General features: G+C 45.8%; 1 protein-coding gene across 4 annotated transcripts in view; it reads right to left on the bottom strand.

Annotated features, from left to right (window-relative positions):
• Positions 1-15,090, bottom strand: part of LOC129810977 (spermatid perinuclear RNA-binding protein-like) — a 229,974-nt gene that overhangs the window by 65,643 nt on the left and 149,241 nt on the right. For all 4 annotated transcript variants that reach the window (XM_055862037.1, XM_055862029.1, XM_055862055.1 and 1 more), the window contains 2 exons: positions 8,393-8,751; positions 8,033-8,198 (listed from right to left, as the gene is read on the bottom strand). In XM_055862037.1, coding sequence (XP_055718012.1) covers positions 8,033-8,198; positions 8,393-8,751 — 525 coding nt within the window. The remainder of the gene's footprint in view (positions 1-8,032; positions 8,199-8,392; positions 8,752-15,090) is intronic.

The raw sequence follows: 15,090 nt of genomic DNA, 5'->3' as shown, positions 1-15,090 counted from the left end.
GCTGTATCCTAGTGTATTCAGTCTCTCTCTAGGCTGTATCCTAGTGTATTCAGTCTATCTCTAGGCTGTATCCTAGTGTATTCAGTCTCTCTCTCTAGGCTGTATCCTAGTGTATTCAGTCTCTCTCTAGGCTGTATCCTAGTGTATTCAGTCTCTCTAGGCTGTAACCTAGTGTATTCAGTCTCTCTCTAGGCTGTATCCTAGTGTATTCAGTCTCTCTAGGCTGTAACCTAGTGTATTCAGTCTCTCTCTAGGCTGTATCCTAGTGTATTCAGTCTCTCTTTATGCTGTATCCTAGTGTATTCAGTCTCTCTCTAGGCTGTATCCTAGTGTATTCAGTCTCTCTCTAGGCTGTATCCTAGTGTATTCAGTCTCTCTCTCTAGGCTGTATCCTAGTGCATTCAGTCTCTCTCTAGGCTGTAACCTAGTGTATTCAGTCTCTCTCTCTAGGCTGTATCCTAGTGTATTCAGTCTCTCTCTAGGCTGTATCCTAATGTATTCAGTCTCTCTCTAGGCTGTATCCTAGTGTATCCAGTCTCTCTCTAGGCTGTATCCTAGTGTATTCAGTCTCTCTCTAGGCTGTATCCTAGTGTATTCAGTCTCTCTCTAGGCTGTATCCTAGTGTATTCAGTCTCTCTCTAGGCTGTATCCTAGTGTATTCAGTCTCTCTCTAGGCTGTATCCTAGTGTATTCAGTCTCTCTCTAGGCTGTATCCTAGTGTATTCAGTCTCTCTCTAGGCTGTATCCTAGTGTATTCAGTCTCTCTCTAGGCTGTATCCTAGTGTATTCAGTCTCTCTCTAGGCGGTATCCTAGTGTATTCAGTCTCTCTAGGTTGTATCCTAGTGTATTAAGTCTCTCGCTAGGCTGTATCCTAGTGTATTCAGTCTCTCTCTCTAGGTTGTATCCTAGTGTATTCAGTCTCTCTCTAGGCTGTATCCTAGTGTATTCAGTCTCTCTCTCTAGGCGGTATCCTAGTGTATTCAGTCGCTCTCTCTAGGCTGTATCCTAGTGTATTCAGTATCTCTCTAGGCTGTATCCTAGTGTATTCAGTCTCTCTCTAGGCTGTAACCTAGTGTATTCAGTCTCTCTTTAGGCTGTATCCTAGTGTATTCAGTCTCTCTCTAGGCTGTATACTAGTGTATTCAGTCTCTCTCTAGGCTGTATCCTAGTGTATTCAGTCTCTCTCTAGGCTGTATCCTAGTGTATTCAGTCTCTCTCTAGGTTGTATCCTAGTGTATTCAGTCTCTCTCTCTAGGCTGTATCCTAGTGTATTCAGTCTCTCTCTAGGCTGTATCCTAGTGTATTCAGTCTCTCTCTCTAGGCTGTATCCTAGTGTATTCAGTCTCTCTAGGCTGTATCCTAGTGTATTCAGTCTCTCTCTAGGCTGTATCCTAGTGTATTCAGTCTCTCTCTAGGCTGTATCCTAGTGTATTCAGTCTCTCTCTAGGCTGTATCCTAGTGTATTCAGTCTCTCTCTAGGCTGTATCCTAGTGTATTCAGTCTCTCTCTAGGCTGTATCCTAGTGTATTCAGTCTCTCTCTCTAGGCTGTATCCTAGTGTATTCAGTCTCTCTCTAGGCTGTATCCTAGTGTATTCAGTCTCTCTCTAGGCTGTATCCTAGTGTATTCCGTCTCTCTCTAGGCTGTATCCTAGTGTATTCAGTCTCTCTCTAGGATGTATCCTAGTGTATTCAGTCTCTCTCTAGGCTGTATCCTAGTGTATTCAGTCTCTCTCTTTATGCTGTGTCCTAGTGTATTCAGTATCTCTCTAGGCTGTATCCTAGTGTATTCAGTCTCTCTAGGCTGTATCCTAGTGTATTCAGTCTCTCTCTTTATGCTGTATCCTAGTGTATTCAGTCTCTCTCTCTCTAGGCTGTATCCTAGTGTATTCAGTCTCTCTCTCTAGGCGGTATCCTAGTGTATTCAGTCTCTCTCTCTAGGCTGTATCCTAGTGTATTCAGTCTCTCTAGGCGGTATCCTAGTGTATTCAGTCTCTCTCTAGGCTGTTTACTAGTGTATTCAGTCTCTCTCTAGGCTGTATCCTAGTGCATTCAGTCTCTCTCTAGGCTGTATCCTAGTGTATTCAGTCTCTCTCTAGGCTGTATCCTAGTGTATTCAGTCTCTCTCTAGGCTGTATCCTAGTGTATTCAGTCTCTCTCTCTAGGCTGTATCCTAGTGTATTCAGTCTCTCTCTATGCTGTATCCTAGTGTATTCAGTCTCTCTCTAGGCTGTATCCTAGTGTATTCAGTCTCTCTCTAGGATGTACCCTGGTGTATTCAGTCTCTCTCTCTAGGCTGTATCCTAGTGTATTCAGTCTCTCTAGGCTGTATCCTAGTGTATTCAGTCTCTCTTTAGGCTGTATCCTAGTGTATTCAGTCTCTCTCTCTAGGCTGTATCCTAGTGTATTCAGTCTCTCTCTACGCTGTATCCTAGTGTATTCAGTCTCTCTCTCTTTATGCTGTATCCTAGTGTATTCAGTCTCTCTCTCTAGGCTGTATCCTAGTGTATTCAGTCTCTCTCTCTAGGCTGTATCCTAGTATATTCAGTCTCTCTCTACGCTGTATCCTAGTGTATTCAGTCTCTCTCTTTATGCTGTATCCTCGTGCATTCAGTTGGAGGCTGGTGTGGTTGTTGAACTGTGCAGCGAGCCACAAAGGACCAATCTGCATTCCATGAAACTGATCTAAAGCACAGGGATCTCGTGACACTGTCCTGAGACACAGGATCACCATGCACGACACTGTCCTGAGACACAGGATCACCATGCACGACACTGCCCTGAGACACAGGATCCCCATGCATGACACTGCCCTGAGACACAGGATCCCCATGCATGACACTGTCCTGAGACACAGGATCCCCATGCATGACACTGTCCTGAGACACAGGATCACCATGCATAACACTGTCCTGAGACACAGGATCACCATGCATGACACTGTCCTCAGACACAGGATCACCATGCATGACACTGTCCTGAGACACAAGATCACCATGCATGACACTGTCCTGAGACACAGGATCACCATGCATGACACTGTCCTGAGACACAGGATCACCATGCATGACACTGTCCTGAGACACAGGATCACCATGCATGACACTGCCCTGAGACACAGGATCCCCATGCATGACACTGTCCTGAGACACAGGATCACCATGCATGACACTGTCCTCAGACACAGGATCACCATGCATGACACTGTCCTGAGACACAGGATCACCATGCATGACACTGTCCTGAGACACAGGATCACCATGCATGACACTGTCCTGAGACACAGGATCACCATGCATGACACTGTCCTGAGACACAGGATCACCATGCATGACACTGTCCTGAGACACAGGATCACCATGCATGACACTGCCTCTTTAACCCGCCTGAGACTGCCTGACTGCCTGCCTGCCTCTTTGACTGGTCAGTTAACATGCCAGGGGAGAGGACAGAGGGCAATGAGAGAGGGGGAGAGAGGAGATGGAAATGGGCAATAAATAGGCCATAGTGGCGAAGTAATTACAATTTAGCAATTAACACTGGAGTGATAGATGTGCAGATGAGGATGTGCAAGTAGAAATACTGGGGTGCAAAAGAGCGGAAAAAACAAATATGGGGATGAGGTTGGTCGTAGGTTGGATGGGCTATTTACAAATGGATTATGTACAGCTGCATCGATCGGTTAGCTGCTCTGACAGCCGATGCTTGAAGTTAGTGAGGGAGATATAAGTCTCCAGCTTTAGTGATTTTTGCAATTCGTTCCAGTCATTGGCAGCAGAGAACTGGAAAGAAAGGCGGCCAAAGAAGGTGTTGGCTTTGGAGATGACCAGTGAGATATACCTGCTGGAGCGCGTGCTACGGGTGGGTGTTGTTATCGTGACCAGTGAGCTGAGATAAGGCGGAGCTTTACCTAGCAAAGACTTATAGATGGCTTGGAGCCAGTGGGTTTGGCGGCGAATATGACGCGAGGGCCAGCTGACTTGGCATACAGGTCGCAGTGGTGGGTGGTATATGGGGCTTTGGTGACAAAACTGATGGCACTGTGATAGACTGCATCCAATTTGCTGAATAGAGTGTTGGAGGCTATTTTGTAAATGACATCGCCGAAGTCAAGGATCGGTAGGATAGTCAGGCTTTGTTTGCGAAATAGGAAGCCGATTCTAGATTTGATTTTGGATTGGAGATGCTTAATATGAGTCTGGAAGGAGAGTTTACAGTCTAGCCAGACACCTAGATATTTGTAGTTGTCCACATATTCTAAGTCAGAACCGTCCAGAGTAGTGATGCTAGGCGGGCGAGCAGGTGCGAAAAGCGATCGGTTGAAGAGCATGCATTTAGTTTTACTAGTGTTAAAGAGCAGTTGGAGGCCACGGAAGGAGTGTTGTATGGCATCGAAGCTCGTTTGGAGGTTTGTTAACACAGCGTTCAAAGAAGGGCCAGATGTATACAGAATGGTGTCATCTGCGTAGAGGTGGATCAAAGAATCACCCGCAGCAAAAGCGATATCATTGATATATACAGAGAAAAGAGTCAGCCTGAGAATTGAACCCTGTGGCACCCCCATAGAGACTGCCAGAGGTCCGGACAACAGGCCCTCCGATTTGACACACTGAACTCTGTCTGAGAAGTAGTTTGTGAACCAGGCGAGGCAGTCATTAGAGAAACCATGGCTGTTGAGTCTGACGATAAGAATACAGTGATTGACCGAGTCGATGGCCAGGTCAACGAAGACGGCTGCACAGTACTGTTTTTAATCGATGGTGGTTATGATATCATTTAGGACCTTGAGCGTGGCTGAGTTACACCCGTGACCAGCTCGGAAACCAGATTGCATAGCTGAGAAGGTACGGTGGGATTCAAGATGGTCGGTGATCTGTTTGTTCACTTGGCTTTCGAAGACTGTAGAAAGGCAGGGCAGGATGGATATAGGTCTGTAACAGTTTGGGTCTGGAGTGTGTCCCCCTTTGAAGAGGGGGATGACCGCGGCAGCTTCCCAATCTTTAGGTATCTCAGACGATACGAAAGAGAGTTTGAACAGACTACTAATAGGGGTTGCGACAATGGCGGCGGATAATTTTAGGAAGAAAGGGTCCAGATTCTCAAGCCCAGTTGATTTGTAAGGATCCAGATTCTGCAGCTCTTTCAGGACATCAGCTGTCTGGATTTGGGGGAAGGAGAAGCGCAGGGGCTTGAGCCAGCTGTTGGTCGGGGTAGGGGTAGCCAGGTGGAAAGCGTGGCCAGCCATAGAGAAATACTTATTGAAATTCTCGATTATCGTAGATTTGTCAGTGGTGACAGGGTTTCCTAGCCTCAGTGCACTGGGCAGCTGAGAGGAGCTGCTCTTATTCTCCATGGACTTTACAGTGTCCCAAAACCTTTTGGAATTAGTGATGCAGGATGCAAATTTCTGTTTGAAAAAGCTAGCCTTTGCTTTCCTAACTGACTGTGTATATTGGTTCCTGACAAGTTGCATATCGCGGGGACTATTCAAAGCTAGTGCAGTGCGCCACAGACAGGGCCTATAAGACATTTCCTAAAAGACATTTCCTAAAAGACATTTCCTAAAAGACATTTCCTAAAAGACATTTCCTAAAAGACATTTCCTAAAAGACATTTCCTAAAAGACATTTCCTATAAGACATTTCCTAAAAGACAGAGCCTATAAGACAGAGCCTATAAGACAGAGCCTATAAGACAGAGCCTATAAGACATTTCCTATAAGACAGTTCCTATAAGACAGAGCCTATAAGACAGAGCCTATAAGACAGAGCCTATAAGACAGAGCCGATAAGACAGAGCCGATAAGACAGAGCCTATAAGACAGTTCCTATAAGACAGTTCCTATAAGACAGTTCCTATAAGACAGTTCCTATAAGACAGTGCCTATAAGACAGAGCCTATAAGACAGTTCCTATAAGACAGAGCCTATAAGACAGAGCCTATAAGACAGAGCCTATAAGACAGAGCCTATAAGACAGTTCCTATAAGACAGAGCCTATAAGACAGAGCCTATAAGACAGAGCCTATAAGACAGAGCCTATAAGACAGAGCCTATAAGACAGAGCCTATAAGACATTTCCTATAAGACAGTTCCTATAAGACAGTTCCTATAAGACAGTTCCTATAAGACAGTTCCTATAAGACAGTTCCGTATAAAACAGGGCTTATAAGACAGTTCCTATAAGACAGGTATACCTGTCTATGTAGCTAAGTAAGTATAACCTTAACTACATATGTGCACGTACGCGAGCGTGTGTGTTTTCTGTTTCTGCCGTGCATGTGTTTTACTAATTAGGAAATCTCCTGGCTGACACTTCTATATTAATTACACATGCTAGCAGTGTATTAATACAACAGTAACTTCTCCTCTCTCTGCTTCTGTTGCTGCCCTCTCCACCACGTATTCCCCTAGCCTACTCTCTGCTTCTGTTGCTGCCCTCTCCACCACCTATTCCATTTACATTACATTTAAGTCATTTAGCAGACGCTTTTATCCAGAGCGACTTACAAATTGGTGCATTCACCTTATGATATCCAGTGGAACAACCACTTTACAATATCCACTTTACACACGTTACACTTTACAATATCCACATATCCCTACCGGCCAAACCCTCCCTAACCCGGACCCGGACGACGCTAAGCCAATTGTGCGTCGCCCCACGGACCTCCCGGTCGCGGCCGGCTGCGACAGAGCCTGGGCGTGAACCCAGAGACTGTGGTGGCGCAGCTAGCACTGCGATGCAGTGCTCTAGACCACTGCGCCACCCGGGAGGCCATATTCCCCTAGCCTACTCTCTGCTTCTGTTGCTGCCCTCTCCACCACATATTCCCCTAGCCTACTCTCTGCTTCTGTTGCTGCCCTCTCCACCACCTATTCCCCTAGCCTACTCTCTGATTCTGTTGCTGCCCTCTCCACCACCTATTCCCCTAGCCTACTCTCTGATTCTGTTGCTGCCCTCTCCACCACGTATTCCCCTAGCCTACTCTCTGATTCTGTTGCTGCCCTCTCCACGACGTATTCCCCTAGCCTACTCTCTGCTTCTGTTGCTGCCCTCTCCACCACCTATTCCCCTAGCCTACTCTCTGATTCTGTTGCTGCCCTCTCCACCACCTATTCCCCTAGCCTACTCTCTGATTCTGTTGCTGCCCTCTCCACCACGTATTCCCCTAGCCTACTCTCTGATTCTGTTGCTGCCCTCTCCACCACGTATTCCCCTAGCCTACTCTCTGATTCTGTTGCTGCCCTCTCCACCACGTATTCCCCTAGCCTACTCTCTGATTCTGTTGCTGCCCTCTCCACCACCTATTCCCCTAGCCTACTCTCTGATTCTGTTGCTGCCCTCTCCACCACGTATTCCCCTAGCCTACTCTCTGATTCTGCCCCTAGCCTACTCTCTGATTCTGCCCCTAGCCTACTCTCTGATTCTGCCCCTAGCCTACTCTCTGATTCTGCCCCTAGCCTACTCTCTGATTCTGCCCCTAGCCTACTCTCTGATTCTGCCCCTAGCCTACTCTCTGATTCTGCCCCTAGCCTACTCTCTGATTCTGCCCTGCCCATTGTGACTTTACAGAGCACACACTTTTACAGGATGGATGGTGCTGGGGTAAGGAGGACTGACTGACTTCTTACAGGATGGATGATGCTGGGGTAAGGAGGACTGACTGACTTCTTACAGGATGGATGATGCTGGGGTAAGGAGGAATGACTGACTTCTTACAGGATGGATGATGCTGGGGTAAGGAGGACTGGCTGACTTCTTAGAGGATGGATGATGCTGGGGTAAGGAGGAATGACTGACTTCTTACAGGATGTTGGGCCAGTATTTACTACATTACAAAAGTCCATCTACCTTTTGCACACAGGTGTTGAGTGTTTATTACCAACAGAAGGAGAATACATGAGCCGAATGTGCCACAGTGTGTGTGTGTGTGTGTGTGTGTGTGTGTGTGTGTGTGTGTGTGTGTGTGTGTGTGTGTGTGTGTGTGTGTGTGTGTGTGTGTGTGTGTGTGTGTGTGTCACTCTCTCTTACCTGTATCTGCAGCGGCAGGTTATCACAGACAGTACACAGCAGTGTCTCTGTAGGTTTCTCTCTACACATCAGCACCAGCTCCAGGTCCATGTCCTGTTTGATGAGCAGACCTTTAGCCACCAGGCCAATCCTCATCACGCCACACAGAACACCTCCACTGGGCTCACTGAGGATAACAGACAGATTTACACTCTAAACATTTAAACCACCTATTAGACCTAGGTCATCCCAAAAACCTCATCAAATCAACAAGATCATAAAAATATGTCAGGACCTGAAGACCAAAAATGTTAGTCTAACCAGCAGTCACCAGACAGCCCCTTATATCCCAGCATGCATCGGTTAGAACCAGATGCCCACCTGCTGCCGCCGTCTGTGGAGTCATCTGGGCTGGCTCTGGGACTAAGACTGGGGTCGTCGTTAGGGTTATCGTTATGGTCACAGCTACCATCCTTTGGCACCGGGCTGTCTGTGGGGTTGGGCTGGCCGACTGCTGCGTCGGACTGACAGTCTGTCTGGCCGACTGCTGCGTCTGTCTGGCTGTTGCTCTGCACTGATTGAACGTTGCTCTGGTCTATCCAATCAGAGACGTGTTTGAGGGCACCCTCCACGGTGGACACCAGGGTCTGGACCGCCTCCAGTTCAGACGATGATGGGTAGACGGAGGAGTGCTTGGCCATGACGTGACGGTCATCATTACCGAACGAACGGAAGGACCTCTGTGGGGGAGAGTAAAGAACACAATAAACTCACCCTCATAATAATACAATAAAAGTCTAAGGCACATTCTCCCATACACACATCCCCCCACAGGGATGGCGTGCATCTCACAGATGAGGGAAACAACCTTTTCCTTGAGAGTCTGAGAGCTGATCTTTCCTCCGTTGTAGCAAGACACACACAGTAGTACACACCACCACACTCACTGCCACTTGCCAGGCACTCCACGAACCCAAAGGCTCCACCTTATAAATTATAATGAGTGTGTGTGTGTGTGTGTGTGTCAAGAGGGGACTGTCAAAACTACAAACAAAAGAATGGTCAAAGTATTTCTTCCGGGAGGGAGAAACAACAATGTTCTGATCCACTTCAATTTGTTGTGGCTAACATTAGCTAGGCTCAGGGTTAAGGTTAGGAGTTATATTAAAGGGTTATTAAGATTAGGGTTAGAGGAAGGGATAGCTAACATGCTAAGCAGTTGCAAAGTAGCTCAAAAGTAGTAAGTAGCTGCAAAGTTGTCCATGATGAGATTCACTCAACTTTTGGGTTGCTAGACATTCACGTTATATGCCTGTCCTTCCATGCAGATCAACCACCCTTGTTTTTGCCTCAAAAGAAAATTTTCCTATTTCTGAAGTAAATCTCTATTTTTGAAGTAAATGGCATGTTATAGAAGGATCCAGACACTTTTTCTGGGATTTGGCTTGATTTTGAGAAGCAAGACAAATCAATCACTTCCTCATTGCTCATTGTTGTACAGTAACAGGGCACCAAAACGTTAGCTAGGTAACATTAGCTAGTTAGCTACCTAGCTAATCAAAATATCTGATAACGCACCACCTGACAACGCACCACCTGACAACACACCACCTGACAACACACCACCTGACAACACACCACCTGACAACACACCACCTGATAACACACCACCTGATAACACACCTCCTGATAACACACCATCTGATAACACACCATCTGATAACACACCATCTGATAACACACCACCTGATAACACACCACCTGATAACACACCTCCTGATAACACACCTCCTGATAACACACCATCTGATAACACACCATCTGATAACACACCATCTGATAACACACCACCTGATAACACACCACCTGATAACACACCTCCTGATAACACACCTCCTGATAACACACCTCCTGATAACACACCATCTGATAACACACCATCTGATAACACACCATCTGATAACACACCACCTCAGACGAGAGAATAAGCTGAAATATAAGAATTTTACTCAGTCTTATCGAACTAAAACTTAAATAATTCTGAATTTAAAAAGTAAACTTTAAACAAACAAACATTCTATGTTTTTGCACTTTATAGATATGACATAAATAAAGTATAAGGATAGGGGGCAGCATTTTCGCTTTGGATGAATAGCGTGCCCAGAGTGAACTGCCTCCTACTCTGTCCCAGAGACTAATATATGCATATTATTAGTAGTATTGGATAGAAAACACTCTGAAGTTTCTAAAACGTTTGAATTGTGTCTGTGAGTATAACAGAACTCATATGGCAGGCAAACTTCCAAACAGGAAGTGGAAATTCTGAGGCTGGTTGATTTTCAACTCATCGCCTATTCAAATCCCAGTGAGATATGGATTTGTTTTCACTTCCTACGCCTTCCACTAGATGTCAACAGTCTGTAGAACGTTGAATAAAGCCTGTCCTGTGTGGGGGGCCGGATGGCAGCTGTTTGAGTCAGTGGTCTGGCAGATTGCCAGTTCCTGGTCACGCGCATTCCAAATGACATCGTCTTGCTTTCCACACTTCTAGAGACACAAAGGAATTCTCCGGTTGGAACGTTATTGGATATGTATGATAACAAAATCCCGAAGATTGATTCTCTACTTAGTTTGACCAGTTTATTCGACCTGTAATATTACTTTTTCGCATGGATCTGCGCGAGCGTTTGGACACGTGTACTACACATGCTAGCAAAAGTAGCTACTTAGACATAAATACTTGACATTATCGAACAAAACAACAATTTATTGTGGAACTAGGATTACTGGGAGTGCATTCTGATGAAGATCATCAAAGGTAAGGGAATATTTATGATGTAATTTCGTATTTCTGCTGACTCCAACATGGTGGAGAAATGTTTTTTTATATTTGAGCGCCGTCTCAGATTATTGCATGGTGTGCTTTTTACGTAATTTTTTTTTAAAAATCTGACACAGCGGTTGCATTAAGAACAAGTGTATCTTTAATTCTATGTAAAACATGTATCTTTCATCAAAGTGTATGATGAGTATTTCTGTTATTAGTTGTGGCTCTCTGCAATTTCTCCGGATATTTTGGAGGTATTTCTGAACATGGCGCCAATGTAAACTACGATTTTTGGATATAAATATGCACATAATCGAACAAAACATACATGTATTGTGTAAAAGGATGTCCTATGAGTGTCATCTGATGAAGATCATCAAAGATTAGTGATTAATTTTATCTCTATTTCTGCTTTTTGTGACTCCTATCTTTGGCTGGGAAAATGGCTGTGTTTTTTGGACTTGGCGGTGATCTAACGTAATCATATGTTGTGTTTTCACTGTAAAGCATTTTTTTTTTTTATCGGACACGATGGGTAGATTAACAAGATGTTTATCTTTCATTTGCTGTATTGGACTTGTTAATGTGTGAAAGTTACATATTTCTAAAAAATATTTTTTAATTTCCCGCGCTGCCTTTTCAGCGGAATGTTGAGTATAAGAATACTTTTGGAAAAATAACAATGTGATCTTACTCTTCTAAATGAGAATAGTTTTTCATAGTAATTTATGCTCAGTCAGTGGCCACGCCCCTGTAAGCACAGACATTACACAGCGCCCCCTTTTCTACAAAAGTATAAAACCCACTTCCGACAAAAGTTACATTAGACCAGAAAGCGGTAGCCACATGTTGCAATTTAAATCTCTACAAACCAAAGAGACGGACGGTGTGAACTGGACGTCACGAATGTTAAGATAATAGAGACCAATAGATTGCTACAGAAGGAACAAATCCTAGACGCTCTTTTACCAGTCTGCAGCTGAAAATGTGCGGATATCTAGGACGAGGATACCAATACAGGGCTAAGATTGAATTATACTACACTGGCTCCGACGCTCGTCTTATGTGGCAGGGCTTGCAAACTATTACAGACTACAAAGGGAAGCACAGCCGCGAGCTGCCCAGTGAGACAAGCCTACCAGATGAGCTAAATCACTTCTATGCTCGCTTCGAGGCAAGCAACACTGAGGCATGCATGAGACCATCAGCTGTTCCGGACGACTGTGTGATCACGCGCTCCGTAACCGACGTGAGTAAGACCTTTAAACAGGTCAATATTCACAAGGCTGCGGGGCCAGACGGATTACCGGGACGTGTGCTCCGGGTATGCGCTGACCAACTGGCAGGTGTCTTCCCTGACATTTTTAACATGTCCCTGATTGAGTCTGTAATACCAACATGTTTCAACCAGACCACCATAGTCCCTGTGCCCAAGAACACAAAGGCAACCTGCCTAAATGACTACAGACCCGTAGCACTCATGTCCGTAGCCATGAAGTGCTTTGAAAGGTTGGTAATGGCTCACATCAACACCATTATCCCAGAAACCCTAGATCCACTCCAATTTACATACCGCACAAACAGATCCACAGATGATGCAATCTCTATTGCACTCCACACTGCCCTTTCCCACCTGGACAAAAGGAACACTTATGTGAGAATGCTATTAATTGACTACAGCTCAGCATTCAACACCATAGTACCCTCAAAACTCATCACTAAGCTAAGGATCCTGGGACTATACACCTCCCTCTGCAACTGGATTCTGGACTTCCTGACGGGCCGCCCCCAGGTGGTGAGGGTAGGTAACAACACATCCGCCACGCTGATCCTCAACACTGGAGCTCCCTAGGGGTGCATTCTCAGTCCCTTCCTGTACTCCCTGTTCACCCACGACTGCATGGCCAGGCACGACTCCAACACCATCATTACGTTTGCAGACGACACAACAGTGGTAGGCCTGATCACCGACAACGACGAGACAGCCTATAGGGAGGAGGTGAGAGACCTGGCCGAGTGGTGCCAGAATAACAACCTATCCCTCAACGTAACCAAGACTAAGGAGATGATTGTGGACTGCAGGAAAAGGAGGACCGAGCACAGCCCCATTCTCATAGATGGGGCTGTAGTGGAGCAGGTTGAGAGCTTCAAGTTCCTTGGTATCCACATCAACAGCAAACTAGAATGGTCCAAATGTACGGCATCACTGGGGCTAAGCTGCCTGCCATCCAGGACCTCTACACCAGGCGGTGTCAGAGGAAGGCCCTAAAAATTGTCAAAGACCCCAGCCACCCCAGTCATAGACTGTTCTCTCTACTACCGCATGGCAAACGGTACCGGAGTGCCAAGTCTAGGACAAAAAGGCTTCTCAACAGTTTTTACCCCCAAGTCATAAGACTCCTGAACAGGTAATCACATGGCTACCCAAACTATTTGCATTGTGTGCCCCCCCCCAACCCCTCTTTTTACGCTGCTGCTACTCTCTGTATATAATACCTCAATTGGGCCGACCAACCAGTGCTCCCGCACATTGGCTAACCGGGCTATCTGCATTGTGTCCCACCACCCGCCAACCCCTCTTTAACGCTACTGCTACTCTCTGTTCATCATATATGCATAGTCACTTTAGCCATATCTACATGTACATACTACCTCAATCAGCCCGACTAACGGGTGTCTATATGTAGCCTCGCCTGTCTTTTTACTGTTGTTTAATTTCTTTACTTATCTATTGTTCACCTAACACCTTTTTTGAACTATTGGTTAGAGCCTGTAAGTAAACGTTGTATTCGGCGCACGTGACAAATAAACTTTGATTTGATTTCATTTGAAAGTACCTGTAATTATTAACATTTATTTGACTACTGTATTTAATAATTGTGAGATGAAATGGATGTGTGTACTGTGTCTGTGTTTTTGTGTTTACACAGCAGACTCTGCGAAGCGAGTGTGTGTGTGTGTGTGTGTGTGTGTGTGTGTGTGTGTGTGTGTGTGTGTGTGTGTGTGTGTGTGTGGTGTGTGTGTATATATGTGTGTGTATGCGTTCCAACTGCCAAGAGTGTTGTATTTACCTTTGCTCTATGCTTGCTTTTACACCAAACCAATTACACCAGACATTTACCGCTCCACTGAGGCTGAAGCCAGTCAGCCACATTACATAAACACATTAGATGGTGTAATACATGTGGAGCTGTGCTGTGTAGTGAATGTGCAGCACTGCCCTCCAATAATAATATCTTCAGTCCAGCCATTTCCAGCCACAGTCTGTTAGCACGCTAACCACTTCCTGGTCTGTTCGCACGCTAACCACTTACTGGTCTGTTAGCACGCTAACCACTTACTGGTCTGTTAGCACGCTAACCACTTACTGGTCTGTTAGCACGCTAACCACTTACTGGTCTGTTAGCACGCTAACCACTTACTGGTCTGTTCGCACGCTAACCACTTACTGGTCTGTTAGCACGCTAACCACTTCCTGGTCTGTTAGCAGGCTAACCACTTCCTGGTCTGTTCGCACGCTAACCACTTCCTGGTCTGTTCGCACGCTAACCACTTCCTGGTCTGTTAGCACGCTAACCACTTACTGGTCTGTTAGCACGCTAACCACTTACTGGTCTGTTAGCACGCTAACCACTTCCTGGTCTGTTCGCACGCTAACCCCTTACTGGTCTGTTCGCACGCTAACCCCTTACTGGTCTGTTCGCACGCTAACCCCTTACTGGTCTGTTAGCACGCTAACCCCTTACTGGTCTGTTAGCACGCTAACCCCTTACTGGTCTGTTAGCACGCTAACCCCTTACTGGTCTGTTCGCACGCTAACCCCTTACTGGTCTGTTAGCACGCTAACCACGTCCTGGTCTGTTAGCACGCTAACCACTTACTGGTCTGTTAGCACGCTAACCACTTACTGGTCTGTTCGCACGCTAACCCCTTACTGGTCTGTTAGCACGCTAACCCCTTACTGTTCTGTTAGCACGCAAAGCCCTGTTCCCCCACACATACAGACACACACCCTCGCTATTCCCCCATAAACTATATGACCAGGTGTCAAGGTCAAGAGATTGTGTGCGGTTAGGAATGTGACAAATGGAACATTTTGATTAATGTTTAAACAGCCATTTTCTTCTGTTAAAACGAAGTTAAAATGAAGTTAAAAAGGTGATATCTACCGCAGTCATATACCCTTGAAAGCGCCTCGGCTACGGCATGTCTGTCTGGAAGGGTAACTACGGCTTTTAAATGCCGACACGAA

Source organism: Salvelinus fontinalis, chromosome 2, assembly GCF_029448725.1.
Source record: "Salvelinus fontinalis isolate EN_2023a chromosome 2, ASM2944872v1, whole genome shotgun sequence".
In the NCBI taxonomy this organism is placed as follows: domain Eukaryota; kingdom Metazoa; phylum Chordata; class Actinopteri; order Salmoniformes; family Salmonidae; genus Salvelinus; species Salvelinus fontinalis.
The sequence above is the reverse complement of the archived record's forward strand: the minus strand, read 5'-3'. Positions and strand labels throughout refer to the sequence as shown.